The sequence below is a fragment of the Astatotilapia calliptera genome, chromosome 8 (assembly GCF_964374335.1).
Source record: "Astatotilapia calliptera chromosome 8, fAstCal68.1, whole genome shotgun sequence".
NCBI lineage: Eukaryota > Metazoa > Chordata > Actinopteri > Cichliformes > Cichlidae > Astatotilapia > Astatotilapia calliptera.
The window spans coordinates 4,596,947-4,617,400 of record NC_137429.1 but is presented as its reverse complement, the minus strand read 5'-3'; the positions used below and the strand labels follow the sequence as shown (position 1 = coordinate 4,617,400).

The window sequence follows — 20,454 nt, the reverse complement described above, 5'->3', positions numbered from 1 at the left end:
GAAGTAGGTGGATCGATCCGAATATTGATAGTGTCATAGTGTAACAGGGTCATAAATCACATCTTGTTATAATTACACCGGTTACAATAGCAACTCTATTATTGGTGTTGGAAGTTAAACATGTAGCCCATTAAATTGTGTTACATAGTATGAACTAGTGTTAATGTTTTCTACACAGAGGAACTATTCAAAGCTTTAGAATTTGTTTTTGAAGACCTAAGATTTTTTCGGCGTTTACAAATGATGCTAAATAAAATGATAAAGGAGGGGTTCGGCAAAACAGGAAACGTGAAAGTCTTCCCATGAACATAAAAACAAGAAAGCAGATGTAAAAGCCTGCCAAGAACATGCGGAAGTGAAGCCAAAATAGGCTTATCTGCACAAGAATAGAAACATATTTGCAAGTCAAAAATGTGGAAATATCCTTTCATAGCCCTGGAGGGAATTTGGATGAAAACACTTGTTGTTTTTAAATTAATCTGTTTATTTTATACTTGTTTTTCAGTGTTTGAACCTCGTTCTGTTCAGCCAGGTTTTTTGGTATCTTATTCCACTTATTTGGTCTCTACAGCTTTGTTTTCTTTCCATCTTCCAGTAAAAGTTTGCAGGCAAAAATCAGCTTGTCAGTGATCACCCATGGATAGAAAAGGAGGCAGCAGCAGGAGGAGATATTAACATTTAAGTGGACTCCTGCCATAACAGTCCCAGGGATTTGTGTCTCCTCTGCACTGTGGAGCTCGTAAGGAACAAAATCCAGTTTTTGATTTATATAAAAACACATCCTCTAAGTTATCCTTCAGTATACATGAGGTTTCAACATTAAATGAAGCTGACCTCCAATGAGGAAGTCTTAATAAGGAAGAGAAACGACCGAAGTAAAAAACTGGAACGGATCAGGACTCAAAAATTTCCATCAATTTTTCTTCAAAAGCAATTTTAATAAGTATAGTTTAAAAAAGTACATCAGTGAACAAAATCCACTAAAAATAATATTTCTGGAGTTTCAGGAAAAGACACCATGATTCACGGTGGAAACCACAGGTGATGATAACTCTGACAGGAGGAGTGACGAATGTCAGTGACAAAGTCTCACCTTAACAGGAGCTTCTGTTAGAGCGAGGGCTTCTTTAAGGAGTTTAACCCGAGATTCACAGCAAAGCTTTAACACATGGAGCACAAAAGGCAGTGAGAAAAACAGTCCTTGACATTCAGAGCACACCAACACTGAAGCCCTCCATCATTTTAATTGCCTTAAAATGATGGAGGGCTTCAGTGTTGGTGTGCTCTGAATGTCAAGGACTGAATCAGAAAACACTTCATTTTAGAGGACGACCTCTAAATCTGAGTCACTTTATGTCATGACCGTTCTGCTGCCATGTGGAGTATTCATATTTATTTGCATTGTTTACTGGCAGGAAACCCCACATTTTTCCTCTAATACTGCCAATAAATTGCATATATGAACTATACTCTCAAAATGTAGTTACCCATGGTAGCTAAAGGTCATGATTATAATATTCTCTCCACTTCAAACGTTTCCTCCCAGATAAATAAACGAGGATGGACGAGTTGAGCTCCTCTGACCGACCAAACATTGCAGTAACACTTCTGCCGTTTGAAGTTTTCTGATGATGAACAGTTCATTTCTCATGATACAAACAGGTAAACAACATCACTTCTTCTTTGTCTAGAAACGAAAGTATTTGTGCGACGAAAGCACGAGCAGGTCATTGGCTGTCCTGAGAGAACAGCTCCTCCTTCAGACGATAGTAACGCCCTTTTTTGGCCATCAGCTCACTGTGCGTCCCCTCCTCTACGACCTCGCCGTTCTCCAAGAAGATGATGTGATCAGCCTGCTCCACAGTCTTCAGCTGATGAGCCACGACCAGCACCGTCCGGCCACGAGCAAAAATCTCCTTCAGCACCTGAACACAGAAATATGAGGCCACTTCACAAACACAATTCTTTTGTGGACCTCTTCCCCTCTTTGGCTGCAGGTAGTGGTTGTGTTTATTATCAGTTTATCAGCTAAATACTTTCTGGATTAACTGGTTAGTCTTAAAAAAATCAATTTTACAATAATACTAAACTCATAAAACCCTAAAAAATTCCAAAAAGCTTTAGGTTTCCCTTCGACCTGCCTCTGATTCAGGTGTGCAGAGATATCTTTGGGCTATTGTTTTCCATGTCAAGACTGGGGGTGTTGCTGCTTTAAGCTTCTGTGTTATTTCTATTCTAATTTATAGTTACAAGTTTAGCCCCTTCATCTGATTGGTTGCCACTCATAAACAGATGGGTGGGGCTTCTGCACTCACAGCCAGAGCTATGTTCATTCAAGTTCCAACAACAGGCCCATAAAATTAGAAAACTGTCTTATAGTAATAGGCATCCACACTATTGAGTTCCTGTTTCTCTTTATTCTTTATTTTTCTTTTTCAAGTTGCTTCCGTACGTTTTTTTTGGATGTTAACTACTCCCTCAGTTTTCAGCCAATTTTCTCCGTTCAAACTTTAAAAAATTCTGCTCTTTCTGGCTATGACTTTTGGTGCTCATAACTTCTATACTTTTTGAGATATTGAATTTTTTTTGCAATATTTTTTGCCCATTTCTGCCATATTATCAGTGGCCTCACTGATTTTCCTTGCCGGGTTGACCTGTGTTTTAGCTCAGTGAGTTGAGCATCCGTTCTCAGACTGGAAGGCCTGGGTTCAAGTCCCGCTTATGGCAAAATTTCTTTCAGTTAACAGTTAAACTTTTTTAAAACTCTTTTCAGCACAATTTTCAGTTTTTTCACCACTTTTCAGCACAAATACCAGCTTTTTCAGCTGTTTTCAGCAAAAACCTATTTTTAGCAGAAATTCTGCTGATTGAACTCTTTTCAGCAAAATTTTCAGTTTTTTCTGCTGTTTTCAGAAAAAAACTATTTTCAGCAGAAATTCTGCTGATTCATCTCTTTTCAGCGCAACGTTTTGCTTCTTTACCTCTTTTCAGCAGAAATTCTGCTGCTTCATCTCTTTTCTGCAAAATTTTCAGCCTTTTCACCTCTTATTAGCACAAATCTCAGCTGTTTTCAGAAAAAAACTCTTTTGAGCAGAAATTCTGCTGATTGAAATCTATGCAGAAGAAATTCTGCTGATTGAACTCTTTTCAGCAAAATATTCAGAGTTTTCACCTCTTTTCTGCCCAAATTCTGCTTATTCACCTCTTCTGAAACATTTTCAGCCTTTCCACCTTTTATCAGCACAATTCTCAGCAGCTTCTGCTCATTTCAGCACAATTGTCAGTCTCTCCACCTCTTCTTTGTGAGAATGAGCTAAATAGCAGCCCTTAGACCAGGAGGGCCAGGTTCGAATCCTGCTCAGGGCAGTTTTTTTTTTTTTCTCAACTTTTTCAGCTTTTTTCGGCATACATCTTCAGCGTTAAGGCATCCACACAGCATTTTCGCAGGAAATGCAAATTTTTCTAGTTTCAAATGTGGCTCGCTCATCTTCTCGATGAGCGAGCCACAGGTCAGGAGAGATGCTTTGAGCACAGCCCTGAGTTTATGTTTAGATCACTTCCTGTAACCCCTATTTTGACCACGTGCACTATGAGCTCTGTCATTTCTTAACAAACCTCACACCTACAGAGCAAACACCAACTGATACGACTCTGGAGTGAAGGACGCGAGCTGACAAGTTTCCAAACCTGAAGGCGGTGGATCGGGTGATGAGAGGGACCAGGGTGAGACTGTCCTGAGTCATCTGGGGTGAACATACTCACATCAGGTGTGGGCCACTGTGTGGATTAATGGATTTGCAACCCCGTGACTTTGTCCACTTCCAAAACAAAATAACTTTGAAGGATCTGCATTTTGACACATACTAGAGGTACAAGTTCAGGTGCACTTCATCAAAGAGATTAAAAATCATGATGGAAGCGGTCCAGACTTGCCTGAGAGGAACAGGAGACCAGCCAAATCTAAATCAGGGGAGGTTTGCTTTTGCTTTTTGTGTTATTGGCCCACTGCCCAAACTTTCTCATCGCCAGATATGTAAGAGCAGCTGCTTGACTCACACCCACACACAGAGAAAACCCATTCACGCTTCTTGCATGCAGGATTTCCTTGTTTGGTCACCGTGAGGAAAGCTGAGGGTCGTATGGAAGTTTCTGAGCTTTATTTTTATATACGTACTGAATGCTGTGCCTCGACATCCAGTTTACTGGTTGCTTCATCCAGAATGATGACCTGCGGGTCTCGAACCAGAGCTCTGATCACGGCGATGCACTGCTTCTGTCCTCCTGCAAGACGACCCCCACCTTCTCCTACATCTGAGAGGACAAACAACACAGACCAAGGTTACAGTGGAAAACATGCACCTGCTTCAGGTTTTTCCATCACAACTTTACAGTTAATCATTACTGAAACATAGCTCGTGGTTTACCTGGCTACCAGCTTCCAGCTGGATATTTTACAACTGTAAAATCTGACTTTCCTTACTTCACATCTGTCAGAAAAAGTTAATATTAACTTTCATAAACCTATCTGCAGCTCACCATGATCTATTTTAAACATGTGCCTCTGTACTTGATTATTTTGTCAACTGACTTGAGCATTTTCTCCTTGTTAGATCACCTCTGTAGCTGTCATATATTTTTATTTCCTGATGTAATGAATGTAATGAAAAGAAAAAACACACACAAGGGGCTTATAAGAGAAATATCTCACTGCAATATGCAGTATGAGTAGATAGAGAAGTAATGTAAAGAAAGGCAATCAAGCAAAAGTAAACAACATGAATCTGAATTTTTCCATGTTGTAGGTATGTACTCATTAATAACACTCTTCAAATTTCAGTGATTATTTTCACCGCTGTGGGCAAAGTTAATATGCAGAAGCGTGCTGGTCTTTCAGGGGTGGGATTTCGTTTTCCCAAGGGGTCACATGATAAACTGGGACTGCTGTGGACCAATAAGCTGAACTCAGTTCGTCTCAATGTTAATTTTATCTCTTTAAAAGCTACTGTTATTACTTTTCTGCTCTACTCCACATTCCTGGAAACTGAGGACATTTGTCTTCAAAATAAAAGTTGTGCATTAATGACACATTTCAAAAGGAGCAACAGACAATTATGTCATATAGAAAAGACAAGCAACCTGCTCGAGGTTCACAGTGCCAGCGGTTACCAGGGGCTCACTGACAGCTCTTTAGGCTTTTGATTAGCTTTAGCAACAACTCAGAACTGGTCAGGTAATGCTCATTTTTCCACTGTAACCAGTGGTTGGCAGACAGTTGCCAAGTGGTCTCTAGACCCGTGTGATTGAGGTGAGGCACAATACCACAGATGGCTCTGTACCTGTGTCGTACTCGTTCTCCATTTCAGAGATGAAGTCGTGTGCGTTGACATTATTTGCAGTTTCTTTCACCTTCTCGATGCCGCAATCCTGCAGGCCGTATTCAATGTTGTATCTCAGGGAGCCAGAGAACAGCACGGGATTCTGGGAAACCAGGGTTACCTGCACGAAGAAAGGATTAATGTGGTTTCACCATTTAAACAATTAAAGTAAATAAGCTGACGCGTCTCACAAGAACAAAACCTGAGAGTCAAAGTTTTGTTGGGCTACATGTGGAAAGAAGGAGGTTCACTGTCCACGTGCTATTTTAAGATCTAGACCTACTAGTAAATCAAATACACTTACACCCTCGTCCCCAGAACTGGTCCAGCTGCTCCAGTCAAACAAAAATCTTCCAGCCTTAAAACTCTGAAGAGTGTTTGAGCTGAAGACAAGACTAGACACGGCAGCTTTCCAAGCAAGAAAAGCTTTTACAGAAACCCTCTGACGACCTCTTTGTGTCATTCATTTGAGGAACCGAGGTCTGTGACTTGAAGCTGATGTTAGATTAGACCCACAGTTTTAAACATTAACTGCATCTATATCTAACATACGATTACATGTTTGCATCAATTAAAGACACATTAAGTACTGAGATCATATGTACCAGGAGCATCCCTACATTATTTGATTTAGTACAATGATTTAAGCTGTACAATGAGCCGTCTGTACCTTTTGATGGAAATATTTGTGTTTGTAAAGGTGGAGCGGCTTTCCATCCAGCAGGATCTCACCCTCCTGGGGCTCATACAGCCTCTTCAGGAGGCTGACACAGGTGGTCTTTCCACTGCCGGAGGGACCCACCAACGCCGTCATCTTCCCTGGCTGCAGCTCCATCGACACTGACTGGAGAGAAGACGTCAGTGCAGCATTCATAAATCTGTCCACCTCTCACAAATTAATGATTAACACCATTCCAACAGTGACACTGTAGGATGAACACAACCATCACTGTAACACTAGGAAACTGTTACCTTCAGGGCAAGTTTCTCTTGATATTTGAAGGTGACATTTTGGAAAACAATTCTTCCCTGCAGATTGTCAGGAGCTAAATCTCCCTCCTCCTTACACTTGGGTGTCCTGTCCAGGTAGCTGAACACTTTGGAAATCACTCCAACTGTGGCCACCGTTTCACCATAGCAGTACAAAATCTCCTGCGACATAAATAACCCGTTGAATATCAAAAACAGGCACTACATGTTAATAAATATCCAGAATGATTCGGCTTACCCTTAAATTGACTGACATGGGCTTCTGATACAAGAAGAAGGACACAAGACTGCCGATGCTGAGCTTTCCGGACGAGATGAGAGTGCGGGCCTGTAACAGCATCAGTATCTTTATCCCCAGAGACACCAGCTAAATAAAGAGAGTTTGGAGAGGAGGGTTACTTGCGAAGGAGCTAAAAAACAAACAAAGCAGGATCCATTATCATGTCAGCACATATCAAATACTGGGGAAATACTAAAATGCTTTAAGAAACCAGGGTACCGTTTCTTCTTGGTGCTTAAATATTAGCACATATGCAGTTAGAGCTGAGAATGAAACATGTTCCCTTGCTTGTAACATGACTGTCGCCTTACCCTCCGCACTAGGAGAAAGACTGAACTGTAGATTCCTGAACGTCTCTTGACTACGCGCATCTGCGCCAGAGCCTCCTGATATCTCCTGATTTCGTCTTTCTCGGCCTTGAAGCTGCGGACGGTTTGAATCCCGCTGACCGTCTGGGAAGCCAGGTCTGCATTCTGAGCTTGGCAGTCCTGAATCTGCTCTTTCAGCTCCTGTCAGACAACAAATCAGGATCAACAAATAAAGTCTTCATGACTCCCACTTTTAATATCCTTGATTCTTTCCAGCTGCAAACATTTTTCTTCCTGTCATCGAAAAAAGATAAAGAAAAGTCTGGCTGTTTTTTCTTCCTTTTACACCTACCTTATACAAGGTGCTGTATTTGTTTTGCACTACAGCTAAGAGTGGCATCTCTATGCAGGTGAGCACAGTGAGCTCCCAGGACAGGCGTAACATCACTACCAACATGAGGAAGGTTTTTACTGTGCTGCGAACCACGGCGTTAGCATTCAGCGCTACCGTGCGGCCCATCCTGTCCACGTCAGAGTGCAAGCGGGAGGAAAGACGACCTGGATGGTGAAACAGAAAAAAAGGACAGAGTTCAGTAACCGCTTAAATCTGCACAGCTTCAATGTTTGTTTTAGATTATGAGGCTTTTTAGACGCTAGTTTGTCGGGCCAATTGCAGTTTAAGATGACGCTCCATTTACCGAAAGTTAAATCAGCGTTAATATTTTCATTAGGGGAACCTTTGGCATTGTTGACCCTGCAAATTCATGCAGTCCCTAAATATCTTAATAGACATGTCGTGCTCCTCTCACCGGGGTTGTTATCATCAAAGAACTGCACTTCCTGCTTCAGGAGGGTGTGAAACAGCAAATGCTTCAGCCTCTTGTTCAGTCTGGCCAAGGTGCACATAAATATACCACCTCTCATGCCAGAGAAGAGCGCGCTGTTAAGATGGAAAGACAAAAAAAATCAGAGAGATGCCAAGTAAATAAATGTTCTTCCTACAAATATCTGAGAGACAAAGAAATGGTGGGAACAGTTTTGGTTCATCACCTTCCGAGAGAAATGAGAACCAGCTCTCCGAGCGCATAACCGAAGCCGGCTTCAAGTACTTTACCACTCAGCATATCAATGACCTTCCCCTGATACAACGGGATAAACGTATCACCTGTGAGGAAAGATGAATGACAGGTACAAAGGTAAACAAGGACAAAGTCAACAAATTTATTAAAAACTTATTTCGAAAGCAGTATTAAACTGTAGTGAGTATTTAAGGACATGTAGTGTGTGGTGGAAATCACATTTGTTACTGACTAGGTTATGAGTGCTGATGATAGACCGTATATAAAGGACAGACTGTGCATTTTTAAGCCAGCCCCCTCTTTGTAGGGGTTTCTTAGCAGAAGTGACAAATCTTGGATGAGCAGGTGGAGTCAGTGTACAGGTGCCGGGACATGCTGCAGGCACGAAAAGTGCTGTCATGGTGAAATCATCTTGCCCAGCCTATTTTTTTAAAATGCCAAAACCTGCACGTGGACCTTATAAAACATGCTAATGTTGACATAACTCGTCTCTCGTATTGATTTGCCCTTTTGTGGACATAAACGAATGGTTCAAATCTGTGCTGGTCTTTGGAACAAATATTCCAACGTGGCTAATTCTGCCATCCCAGCACACAGACTCAGCAGCAGGAATCGATGGTTTTACTCTATCAGTGAACAATGATAGGAGAAAATCTGCTCTCACAGTCTAATTTTTACTTATATACTGTGTTTTAGAGAGGATTTGTAGACTCAAAGGTCCCTTCTCTTCCAGCTGATTAGAAAAAAACCTTAAACAGAGTAAAAGAGAAGTTTTGTTTACTTCTCTGAATTAAGTAACATGCAGGACCTTTCAGGTCTAACAGGATTTGGAATCCAGGAAGAAAAAGACAAATACATACATTCAAGGCCTCCTAACCTATAAACAAACTTCTGCAGCTTCTGTTTCCACTCTGATGCACACAGAACAGCAAGTCCGGTCTCTTAGAAATATTTTATGAGGGAGTGCTTGCTAACAAGCTTGCCCTCCACCCTCTGATCCTAACACGGCTACTTCTGCCTGCATGTTTCTGATCCATAAGTCTTACACTGTAATAAACACATGTGCTCTATCTAACACACTATAAAATGGGAATGTTTTATACTTACAGATGACTCCTAAGATGAGGAAACCGAACGCTGCGATCAGGTAGAGAGTGTCTGGTTTGAAATATTTTAATGTCCTCATAAGCAGCCCACTGGTATCCAGTTTGACGCTGTCCGTTTTTGTTTTTCCATTCCCACTGAGACCCTTTTCCCAAATTAAACAGGCCAGAGATGAGGCCATCGGGCCCAAGAGGAGCATGCTGAGATTGGGAGATGGGCCCGAGTAAGGCTCAGATGGAGATGCTTTAAGGAAGCGTCCACTTTCAAACACGGGAGGAAGAAGGCAAAGGAGCGCCACCAACCTGTGGAGGACAGGCTGGGGCTTTCCATCAGTCAACACAGAGGTGAAAACATGGAGGAAAACCCATTTTACAGCTCCAAAGGCCCACACGCCTTCCAGTCCACCACAGCTGGAGCAGTCGAGCAGCAGCAGCCCGGTCCACATCGATGAACCCAGAACTGCATCGAAAACAAGGACGAAAAATCCTGAGGCTGCCACATCCGTCATTTTACCCTCGGTTGGCGGTGAAAACGCAGGAGGCTCAATCGGATCCTACAACAGCAAGTATTACAGTCACTCAGAAAAGATGTGTTAAAATCTAGATTTACTTTATCAGGAAAACAATTATATTTCCCAAACGTGTGTCTTTTTGTAAAATATTTAACTATTAATCCCAATCATCTCAATGACAGTGGAAACTGCCAGAGGGGGAAAATCGGGCAAACAGGACTTAAGGTTCAGAGTTAACTATTGCAGGTGTGAGCAGCTCATAGTGGGAAGGTGATTCTTTTGAACTTCACCGTTCTGATTGGTTGATTTGAGTATCTTCTTTTTCTCTCTCTCAGGAAAATAGTTAAATCAGATTGAAAAGCTTCTACTTCAACCAAAAACCGTTCATACAGGAAGCAAACGGCCATTACCTTCAAGGTGAGCGACTAACAAGGAGTGCACAGGAAACCACTGACTGGCATATGACCTGGTAGTAAATACTACATGGAGCCCGGACTGTCCACTAGTGGCCAACCATCATCTGCAAAGCAATGCATGATGAGTTAATTGGTCCCTGTGTAAATGGTCCTTAACATTTTTCCTTCCACAAGAAGATGAAAATAGAAACGTAAACACTAAATAGACATTTTCTTTATTAATTTCTATCTGGTTTCGTTTAGTTTCATTTAGTTTCTAGTGTTTGCTTAATTTGTTTCATCTTCTTATTTTATTTTATTTTTATTAATTATTGTAGTATGAAGGGTATTTGTCAGCACTGAAGCTGTTACAGTTAACTAAAACAAACTAAAAAATTGCAACTAGTAGTGAAAAAAAAATTTTTAGTTAGTGGAATAAAAATAATAACTAGAATTTGGAAAACGAGAACTTTATGCATTTAAAAATGTAAATGTGATCACATTTCCAACAAGCAGCAGAAAGTTGGTGTGCAACTAGCTCATGTGCATGAGATGTTTACATGATATTTAGTGTTTCTAGCTCCTCTACAGTCTTTAGTACTCAGAACCTGCCAGTTATCAACTGCCTCCTCTGCTACTTCGATACAAGTGGCTGATGAGGACATATCTAATCTGTTAATCTTCATCACAAACATTTAAATAAAAAAGGAACCATTCTCCGCAAATGAAGTTTCCTATCAGTGGTCATGCATCGGTCTGTAAAGCCTGACACACACACAGAAGCTGGAAACTAGATCTCATAGGTGTACGTTTAAATTCACATCTCTCCATGTAATTCTGTTTTAAGATATTCTATCTCATTGGTACATAATTTGCGCAAGTTTAATGTGTGTATGTATGACTGTGTGTGTGCCTGAATTACTTTTGGTTAATTTAGGACCTTTTGCTACTGTGGCCCAACATTCATTTAAGTGGTTTTATAAGAACATAAATATCGATAGAAAATATCAGAGAAAATAAAAAGTAAAACTGAACTGAAACTAAACCTTTCCTATTCCAAAATGGAAGGATCAAATCTGGCAACAGAGTGAAACTAGCGTAAACTGAAACTAAAATTTTTAAATTAAAAAAAGGTAAAGTAATATGAAATTTTATACTGTAATAACACTAGTCAGGAGCCTAATTTTTCATGACTTCAGAGGAGAGATTACAGTACAAACACAGCGCTTTGTGAAGCATTTGGCTCACGATCATGAGGTCATCCTCAAGCCTCAAACATCTGGACCAAAACCTCACCTGAGAAGGTGTAATAACAAACTGGACCAAACTATAAAAGGCTAAAAATAACCACATTTCCTCTCTATTTGTTATACTTTGTGTCGTTTTTTGGTTTCAGTTTTTGTTTATTTACACCCACTCTCGCAGTATTAGGGTTACTCTCAACAAATATATCCTTAATCACTGAATAAAATATGCAAAAAAGTAAAAATATAGGTCCTGCATTTTTAATTTAATCTACTCTAAGTACCACAGAGACACATTTTGTGACTCCGGGGATAAAACGGTGCTGTTTTTCAAACTGTCTACATCACACTTATGGAAAATATGAGCAAAACGTTAACACTAATATCTGTTATAGTTATATTAACAAAGCCTTACAGATATTTAATGCAACTGGAGCATAAAATATATCTGCAGCTGCTGGTTCTCATTGTAGCTTTCTTAATTGAGGTGGTAACTTCAGTAATAGGCCGTTTAGGTTACCTGCTCTCCTACCTGCCGTTTCACATTTACCTGTGTATACACCTGTGACGCATTAAAATGTATTTAAAATTGAGTTAATCGGGATTGATTTAGATTACCTACCGTATATCTCTCTCCTCCACAGAGCACAGCTAGCTTAAGTGTCTGCAGCACCCGCTTCACTTTTACTTTCACTTTCATTTAGCTGACACCTGCGCGGCTCAGACCACGTTAAAAAAAAAAAAAAAAGAGCGACATTACACAAAATATCAAACTCTGTCCTCATGTCTGTTCAACTATCGTTTTTGTACCACGAATCAACGTTTGTGGGACAGCTGTGGAAAGTTTTACACTAAGAAAACGGCTCATTTCACACATTGGCCACAAGATGGCAGCAGTTTGCGTCGTTGCTTATGCTGCTGGAAACTACTTCCTCCCTTTCACAATAAAGGCACGGCGGTTTGTTTAATTGTCTGTGTAGGAAAGATTTACACCCTTTTGACAGTGTGACACTAATTTTGGCAAAAACTCTTAAAAAAATGTTTTTACATGAAAGTTAGGTTTTATATATTTCATAAGACAGTTTACTGGTGAAAATTCCCATTTTTGCATTTTCTAAAAATAGTATAATACATAAAAGCATAATAATAACATTACACATGATTCTTGTAGCATAACAGGGGACACTTGGATGTCATTTTCTTATCATATTGCCTGGCCTTTACAGCACAAGTCAGATCCCAGTTTTTTATATTAATTTAGACAGACAGACAGACACTAGTGCAATTTTACCAGCATCAGCAGAGACCGATCAACCATTTTTGAACAGTTGATCATAAAATGTTGACACCAAACTTTTTGACCATGAAAAATTTTTTTTGTGGAATTTATTAATTCTTATAAGAAAATATAAAATCAGTGTCAACCCTTTCATACTATAAGAAAAAATAAACAGTATACAGGCTTATATTTGATAATAAAGCCTTGTATTACATCCATGTTGATATTTTTTGTTATTTTTGTTCTAGTTTTTAAACAAGCACTTATGAAAACAAGTTTGAAGAGAACACATATAATATAGTTTTACTTTCTCCTCAGCATGACATTCAATGATTCTTGCACATAGAGAGAGGACCAAGTTCAGCAGGTATCATATGCTGTGGAGCCCTAAGGACTATATTAAGGGTATTATAGTGTGTAAACACACAGTGTCACTGATTGGGCCAAAGTAAAAATGTCAGCAGAGAAACAGAGTTTCTCCCAAGTGTCTCTTATCCATTTTTATAATTTTATTAGGTATAAAATCAAATGGTCTTTTTTCCTAGTAAGATCAAACTTTGACTGTTTCCACTAATTTATTGGGCACTTACCAACAACTGCTGGGCTTCAGGAGCTTAAATCCCTCTCAAACCTTTTTCAGTATACTTCAAATAAATATGCACCAATATTATGTGTACTAATAAAAAATAAGAAGAACATTAGTTCTCAGTCTGAGAGGCTGTGTTTTATTCTCCAATAATAACCGAGGCACGTAAAAATACATAAAATTAAAAAATTAAAAAAAATCCCAAGAGACATCTCTGATATTCAAACATTTATTTTCCAGAATCATAATATATAAATAAAGAATTTATAATAAAGTTATTTGAATTAAAGCAAGACAAGCATCTAAAAATTACTAAAATCCTCTGTTGGTGCTTACATCTTTGTTTACTGCAATACAGTTTATACCTGAAAAGTGTATTCAATACTCTGTTATAATAGCTTGTACTTGTAGTGTGAGCTGTGATCAGCGCCTTTGAAATATTCCTTCGAAGAAATGTTTCAAATGTCTGACATGAAAAGCGAAACCATCTGCTTCTTTGTTTCTGAAAGCACGTGAAATTATCAGTGTGGGTAATTTTTACGAAACACGGCAGCTATGTAAAAAGGCACTGTTGCATTGAGGAATGAAAAGCAAGCACAAGAAAAGAAAAACATCATTAATTCACTGCTATTACAGTACATGTTAAATTGCTATATATGACTCTGAAGTGCAGGCAACAATTTTCTAGGTCCATGTTGAGTGAACCAAACAGCTCAGCAAGGTGGGAAGAAAATGTATGATTCTTCTTTAAAGAAGCCAAAAATAATAAAGTAATATATCGTTTACTACACCTTGTTAAAATTCCCTCTGAAGTCTAAGCACCTCTAAACACAAAGCTCCTGTTTATTCCTGAAATGCAGAATCTGGGTCATTTCTCACCATCGATGATGACTTAGACCTCACAGGGCTATCAGTCTGCTTTCCTTTTCATCTTTATCATTCCTGAAACGAACCAACCACTAACAAGAATAAAAGCAACAATAAATTCATGCTACAAGTCTGATATAGCTCCACTGTTTCACAGTTCATTCATTGCCACGAGTATGTATTCATCCGCAGCTGAAAATAGACCCAAACAAATACGGTACTTACTCCTGCTAAAAAACAAACAAACATTTCATTAAAAAGAAAAGAAAAAAAAACACGACAGCAGTGATTCAGCGCTTTCTACGAACAAAACCGGACTTGTAAAGTATAGTTGTGGTTTATTTTAAAAGATATAAATTTTGAGTTTCGCTCAGACCGCTCCTGGTAATTAGCTTTTAAACAAGCTGAACATAATCGGTATGGCTGTTCTCCAGGTTGGCAATGCCGGCATGTGATGCTGCAGTAAGTAATCAGTTGTTATCAAACACGAGACTGAGTACGGGATGCATTGAACTTAAATTTAATAAGGCAGAGGCTTTAATATTGGGAACTGTGTGTTTATCAGTGTTTTTGTGCTGTACAGACATAAATCAGGTGAGCACTGACCAACAGGTGCGGCTTCTCAAGAGTTATTTTGGCGCACAGCCAACACCAACAAAGGTCTAACCTTAAAATGATTTAGATGAATGAAAGGCTGGAGTTACAGCAGGACACATGAACACCATGTCAGGCACTGCACATCATGTAAACTGAATAACTGCACATAAATTTCAAAAATTCTTAAACTTCACATGCTGTGGAAATATCCTGACTTCCTGCCTTTCCTGTGATAGTTTCCAGTGAATAAGTGAAGGAGAATAGATGGAGTTTTTCAATACAGCTGAAATATAGCTAAAGTGGCAACTGATAAAACAGTTGCGTGCGCAAACCAATAACGCATTAAACTGAGGTGTTGTTTAAATTTTCATCCATTCATTTATTTTCTTAATCACTTATCAAAGTACACCTTCTACAGGTCACCACAAACTCACATTCAGAGCTACAGCCTTTTTTTATTTAGCACCAGTCATGTTTAAAAGTATTCACACCCCTGAAATTATCTGCCTTAAACCATAAAAGTGTCACGACACTCTGCTGTGCAGCTTTCGCTTAGTTTCACTGACACGGAAGGGCATTAAAGCGCTTCACGCCCCTGTTTACTCTGGATTAGGTATCAGTGATAAAAATGTGTGAGCGACAGGTCTGACTGTGCTGTTCACATTGCCATTAAAGTACACGGTGTTCAGTAATCTGTGGGTACTTTACGAAAAAACATGAAGTCCAAATGTGAAAAGCTTTTCTATGATTGTTAACATCAATGTGTATAGTGCAGTCTGCTGGCTTAATCCTCAGGCTATAACAAATTGTTGGTTTTGGTCTTTTAAGATGTCTTTATAATGTTATAAGTACAAAATAAAAACAACCCTGATCCATTAAAGGGGACCTATTCTGCTCATTTCTGGCTCCATATTTTTATTCTTTTACTCCCCCAGAGTAGCTTTGCATGATTCACAATTCAAAATAATCCTCATTTATCTTAGTGGGCTTTTCTGCTGCCCCTCAGCTCATCCTCTGTCTCAAACCAGGTGTTTTAATTCCTCTCCTGGTAAGCCAACTTTCTACTGATTGGCTGGAAACTGAAGTGGGTGGGGCTTCTATGCTCAAAACCGCAACTCAGTTCTTGAGACTACTTTCAGGCTATCCCCTCTAACATCATACTTAAAGTAGAAATGGTGTTTCCCACAGAATAAAAATCTATTCTTGGTTTTGTTGAGAAAGAGGTGAAAGGACGCCGTCCTAAATTGATAAATAAATAATATCAATCACACTTTGAGATAGAGGTGGGCGATAGAAACGATATACGATAGAAACAATATAAATTTGGCCAACGATAGATGTAGGATGCAGCTGAGTTTTGGACCCAGATTACTCCGCGAAGCTCCTCACTACGGCAGCCGTAATGCTCTGACAATCCATCAAGCAGTGCGGCTTACCAAAGTTGTACTAAAACATTTTTAACAGATTTCTGCAGCCAAAATTGGTTCGAGGTCAGTAAGCACAACCAGAATTCATACATAAGGCACACTCTCGATTTTAAGTGTGCCTTATAGTGTGGAAAATACGTTATACAGAAGAAAAGAATATATCGTGATATACATAGTTACCGCACATGCTTCAAATTATATCGCGATATGAATTTTAGGCCATATTGCCCAGCCCTACTTTGAGACATTAAATACCGAGCCATCACCTGGCTCTCAAGAAAGTTCCTCATCCCACGGAGGAATGGTCTACAAAGAGGCGCCCACACAGAAAGCAGAGACTGAGAAATTGAGTGACGTCGAGCGACTTCTTGTGAAGTTTAACTTTGCGGTCAATGATTAAAGCAACTGCTGAGACAAGAGTGAGAATGCAGAATAGACTGATACGAGAGGTGATAGACGCAGTAGGTGGACAGAAGTGCTGAGCCACCTACACATTATACCTACAGGAGCTGCTAGATGCCGTGAAGCTCCTGGTGCACAGCTGTTGTGCTGATGTTAATGCCAGGGAGGTTTGGAGCTCGCAGTATATGCCTCAGCACCCAGCAACCCCATTCTGTAACTGTACGTGGTCACATGGCTGAGCTGCTGTGGTTCCTAAAGTTTTCCACTTTGCAATTATATCACCTAAACTTGACTGTGGAATAGTTAGGAAGGAATGTTGTTACAGGACAACTCTGGAGTGCACTGAGCTCATTCTTTCACAAATGTTTGTGAAAGCAGACTGCATGACTGGGTGCTTGATTTTATGCACCTGTGGCAAAGCAGGGCCCATAAACTCTACATTAGAGAGTTACCTAGGCAAACAGAGCGAATGTCCTCTAGTGACCAACTGTCGACTAGAGCTGCCCCTCGGGGCTGTGAAAGAGCTCCAGAGCAGAACTAGTACCAACCTCCTGTCAGAATAATGCTTTGACCAGCTTGCCTGTAGAGAAAGGACTAGAGCTAGCTGTTTAACAGCGATTGAAATGTCAAAATAAGAGTGAGGGGCTTGATAGTGATGTTAGATGGCTGTAAAAATAAAAAAAATAATTGCAACATATACCTGTGTTGCACACCCAAGTGAAGTCTAGGTGTGGGAAACACTGTTCGAAAGATCTGGATGAAACTCAAATCTTTTGGTCATTGGTTTTGGCTGTATTTAACAACTATTCACCACTGTAACATGACAGGAAATAGAAAAAAACATAACATGTCCCTCTTGATAAGGCCTCACTAGGTTGCTGCACCACAATGTTTCCCACTGATATTACTGCACCGTCCCCTTCCTTTCTGTTTCAAAGCTCAAGAGTATCTACTCTCTGTGTCTCTAAGCTCATCGTACACTAACACACCATTGAAAAAAAAAAAAAAAAACTGTTCCAGCAAACAACTACTAAAGATTTGATTTCTCTAATGAGGGATTATGTACGTATCTTGGCTTATTAGAGTGATATACCTCATGTGTGATAGATTGTGTAGATAAAATCAGCAGCATTTGACAATAAACAGTACAATCACGTCGTGGTTTTTAAGTGCACATCTCTTGATGCAACCTTGGTCAAACAGTGCAAACTCTTCGTTAGGGATGGGTACCGGTAGGTTCTGACATAAACGGTAGTAACCAGACCGAAAAGCAGCGCACATTTCGGTGCTTTTTTTTCTGAGCTGTGATACACTTCTTCTCTGCGTGAGTAGCTTAACGTTGTTCGTGTGTAATTTACGTTGAGTAGGCTAACCACGTTATTACATTAATGCATGTAAGGTGAACTAGCAAACATCATCATAGCTACATGCAGCTGTCTTCTTGTTTGATGGCAGATACTCCCTTCACCCTGGCCAAAAAGGCTAAAATGACCAAAGAAAAAGTGGAAAACAGTTAAACATTTTTTTGGACAAAGTTTGTGTTTTTTCCATTGTTTAAGCACTGCTTCCAGCCAAGAGTGATACCATATATGCCCTATAGCTGCAGAAAAGGCTAACATTGTTATCTTTTTACAAAAAAAACAGCTAAACATGAGAGGTTTTTGGACCAATTTTGTGTTCTCCATTCTTTAAGCACCGGTTTGAGCACCGTTTAAGCACCGGCACCGTTTCAAAAGTACCGGTATCGGATAAAACCTAAACGATACCCATCCCTACTCTTCGTACTATTTGTTCTGACTTTTATGGTGCTCCAGATGTTAGGATGTGTGGCATCTTTCAGAAAAATAAACCTCGACACATCTGACGCACCAGGCAAGCGGCCGCAAATATTAGGAATCATTTGCAGAACAGTCTGACCAAAGGTGTGACGTGTGCTAAAAGGTGACACACAGTGTAAGCAGGTTCAGACGCTGGTGATATACTCCGCCCCGTTAGCTGAGGCCTTGTCTTTATCTCCCTCTGTGGACACGCTGCTGTATTGGCAACCAGGAACGATGTCAATCGTGGGTGCCGCCGGGTCGGGAGCCGTGGGTGGCTTCACCTGATTCAGCGCCTTCCTCTCCTTTTTATCCAGCCAGCAAAACGACACCATAAGGAACACGGCGGATGAGGCAACAACGGCACTGCAGGCAAAAAAAACATGGAAATAGTGGCCCGTTCTGTCAACCAGGATTCCTGGAAATAAAGAAAACATCAACAGTGTCAGCATTTTGACTCATGATAGCTTCTCGTCAGAGACGTCCAGAAATCCTTGGCGGTTTTTCTTGGCTAAATCTGTTGTACTAATCTTGTTTCATAGTGCAGTCCTCATAAGCGCAAACCTGTGGAAAATCACTGACCCAGAGCTTACATTTGTCATCCCCAGGGCAACTGTGGCTACAACTGTAGCTTGACTCCACCAGTGTGTGAATGTGAGAGTGAATGAATAGTGGAATTGTAAAGCGCTTTGAGGGCCCCGAAAAGCGCTATATAAATGCAATCCATTATTATTATTATTATTATTATTATTATTATTATTAGAGGTCAGTGTGATATTTGTTCACAGGCAAGTTCTCTATTCAAATCAGCATAATATATTCTGACTCCACCAAAAAAAAGAAAAAAAAAAGACATCTTTTCAAACTGTGTTTATCTTCCATAACCGTGACCTCGGAAAATCCTTTTCCCCGTTATAATCAGCAGCACATCAGGTCAGATGTACAAGCAACATAATCCTGCCGTGATTTGTCTCTGTGGTTATGTCACTGTTCAGCTGGAGAAGCAGCCAGATAAACAGTCTAAGCATAACTGTCATCTGAGACGAAAGCAGCCCTGAGAGGGAGAGGAAGCCTCTGCCCTTTTCTCACTCTGCTGCAGCTCGAGCTCGCTTCTCCACTGAGAAGAACAAACTGTTTTTCTCTCTGTGCTAAATGGCCTCAACACCCTGCAGTGCCGCCTCCTCCTTCATTTCAGCCGTTCACATAACACACATGTGAAAACATGTGCACTGAAGCGTATGCAATCACACATGAAGGCTTTACTTTTTTGTTTTTTTATAGGTTGAACCAGATAAAAGGAAAAGATGAGTATGGAGCAGGAATTTAGATGGAGCTGGATTAATATTGACTTGCTGGCTTTTAAACTGACTTATCTACAGCAACAAAGCTCTGCCACTGATCAATAGAGGTCAGTGCACTGTAACTTGATAAGAAACATGAGGATAGATAAAAAAAATAACCATAAAGAAACAACCTGGTGCAAAAAATGGATGAAAATTCACCAAAGACTCAAACTATCATGTTTTTGTCATATGTTTGAGTTTGCATTCTTTTGGCCTCCACTTTTATTTTGAAAGTATTTCTGCCACGAGATTAACTAATTAGAGAGACGAGTTTTCAGTACAGTGCTCTTTTAGCCTGGCTTGATCTTAAGCTGAACTGTTAACCTGGTCTGGAGTTGTGGTTTAAAATCATCGGCAAACTACGAATCACTAATGCTTTTCCGCAGCATCACGCACCTGTGTGAGTGGAGCACCTGTGCTACCCATCATATATTTTATATTTTTTACAGATCTTCATTATCTGATCATTTCTCTGACTGAAGTAGGCGGCGCTGAATCTGTCCGTTTAGTGAAAGAAAACAGCTAAATGATGCCTGAATTACAAACTTTTATGTGAATATAGAGTGAAGCAGTCGGCATGATAATCGCTCATTCTTACGGGAGTTTTATTTTTTGTCAAATCAGCTTCTGCCAGGAAAGCCTGGCTATGTTGAATTTGCTTCACCCCTCAGATCGGGGTTTGATGATGTTTCTGTGGCGTTTCTGGTTCTTGTGTCTGGTTTCTCCACCTTTTCTAATCTGAGTGTGCTTATCTAATCTTATGTTTACCTTTGTTAGAGTTTCTCTTTATGCTTCTGCCGTTACCCAGCCTCATTGTCATTTCACATTTGGATTGTTTCCATGCCTGTAT

The 20,454-nt window shown here is 40.0% G+C and overlaps 2 protein-coding genes and 1 long non-coding RNA gene across 8 annotated transcripts in view; 1 reads left to right on the top strand and 2 right to left on the bottom strand.

Annotated features, from left to right (window-relative positions):
• Positions 1–917: 917 nt before the first annotated feature.
• On the bottom strand, positions 918–12,052 carry tap2t (transporter associated with antigen processing, subunit type t, teleost specific). Its single transcript, XM_080304989.1, has 12 exons — positions 11,909–12,052; positions 9,140–9,689; positions 8,004–8,118; positions 7,763–7,893; positions 7,306–7,511; positions 6,957–7,154; positions 6,604–6,732; positions 6,348–6,527; positions 6,046–6,219; positions 5,337–5,496; positions 4,175–4,311; positions 918–1,925 (listed from the first exon to the last, which is right to left on the bottom strand). The coding sequence occupies exons 1-12, from the start codon at positions 11,984–11,986 to the stop codon at positions 1,728–1,730; spliced, it is 2,256 nt and encodes a 751-aa protein (XP_080161115.1). The 5' UTR covers positions 11,987–12,052; the 3' UTR covers positions 918–1,727.
• On the top strand, positions 1,858–13,942 carry LOC113017378 (uncharacterized). Of its 5 annotated transcripts, none has more exons than XR_013910734.1 (5): positions 1,858–1,997; positions 3,629–6,232; positions 9,142–9,179; positions 9,301–9,701; positions 9,830–13,942. It is a non-coding gene; the product is annotated as an uncharacterized LOC113017378 (long non-coding RNA). The 5 variants fall into 5 exon arrangements; XR_003271472.2 differs by having other exon boundaries at positions 9,142–9,701; positions 9,830–9,893; positions 9,983–13,942; XR_013910735.1 differs by having other exon boundaries at positions 9,142–9,701; positions 9,983–13,942.
• Positions 13,367–20,454, bottom strand: part of slc16a5a (solute carrier family 16 member 5a) — a 21,152-nt gene continuing 14,064 nt past the window's right edge. Inside the window, exon 5 of one of the 2 annotated variants that reach the window (XM_026178009.2) lies at positions 13,367–18,679. In XM_026178009.2, coding sequence (XP_026033794.1) covers positions 18,408–18,679 — 272 coding nt within the window. In that variant the 3' untranslated portion in view covers positions 13,367–18,407. The remainder of the gene's footprint in view (positions 18,680–20,454) is intronic. The other variant, XM_026178010.2, reaches the window with a different exon arrangement.

Coding starts and splice junctions, on each gene's coding strand:
- tap2t (XM_080304989.1), bottom strand. CDS start 11,986: ATGAAAGTGAAAGTAAAAGTGAAGCGGGTGCTGCAGACACTTAAGCTA. Junction 9,690..11,908: donor GTGGAGGAGAGAGATATACG/GTAGGTAATCTA, acceptor TTGCTGTTGTAG/GATCCGATTGAGCCTCCTGC. Junction 5,497..6,045: donor ACAAATATTTCCATCAAAAG/GTACAGACGGCT, acceptor TTCTTCGTGCAG/GTAACCCTGGTTTCCCAGAA.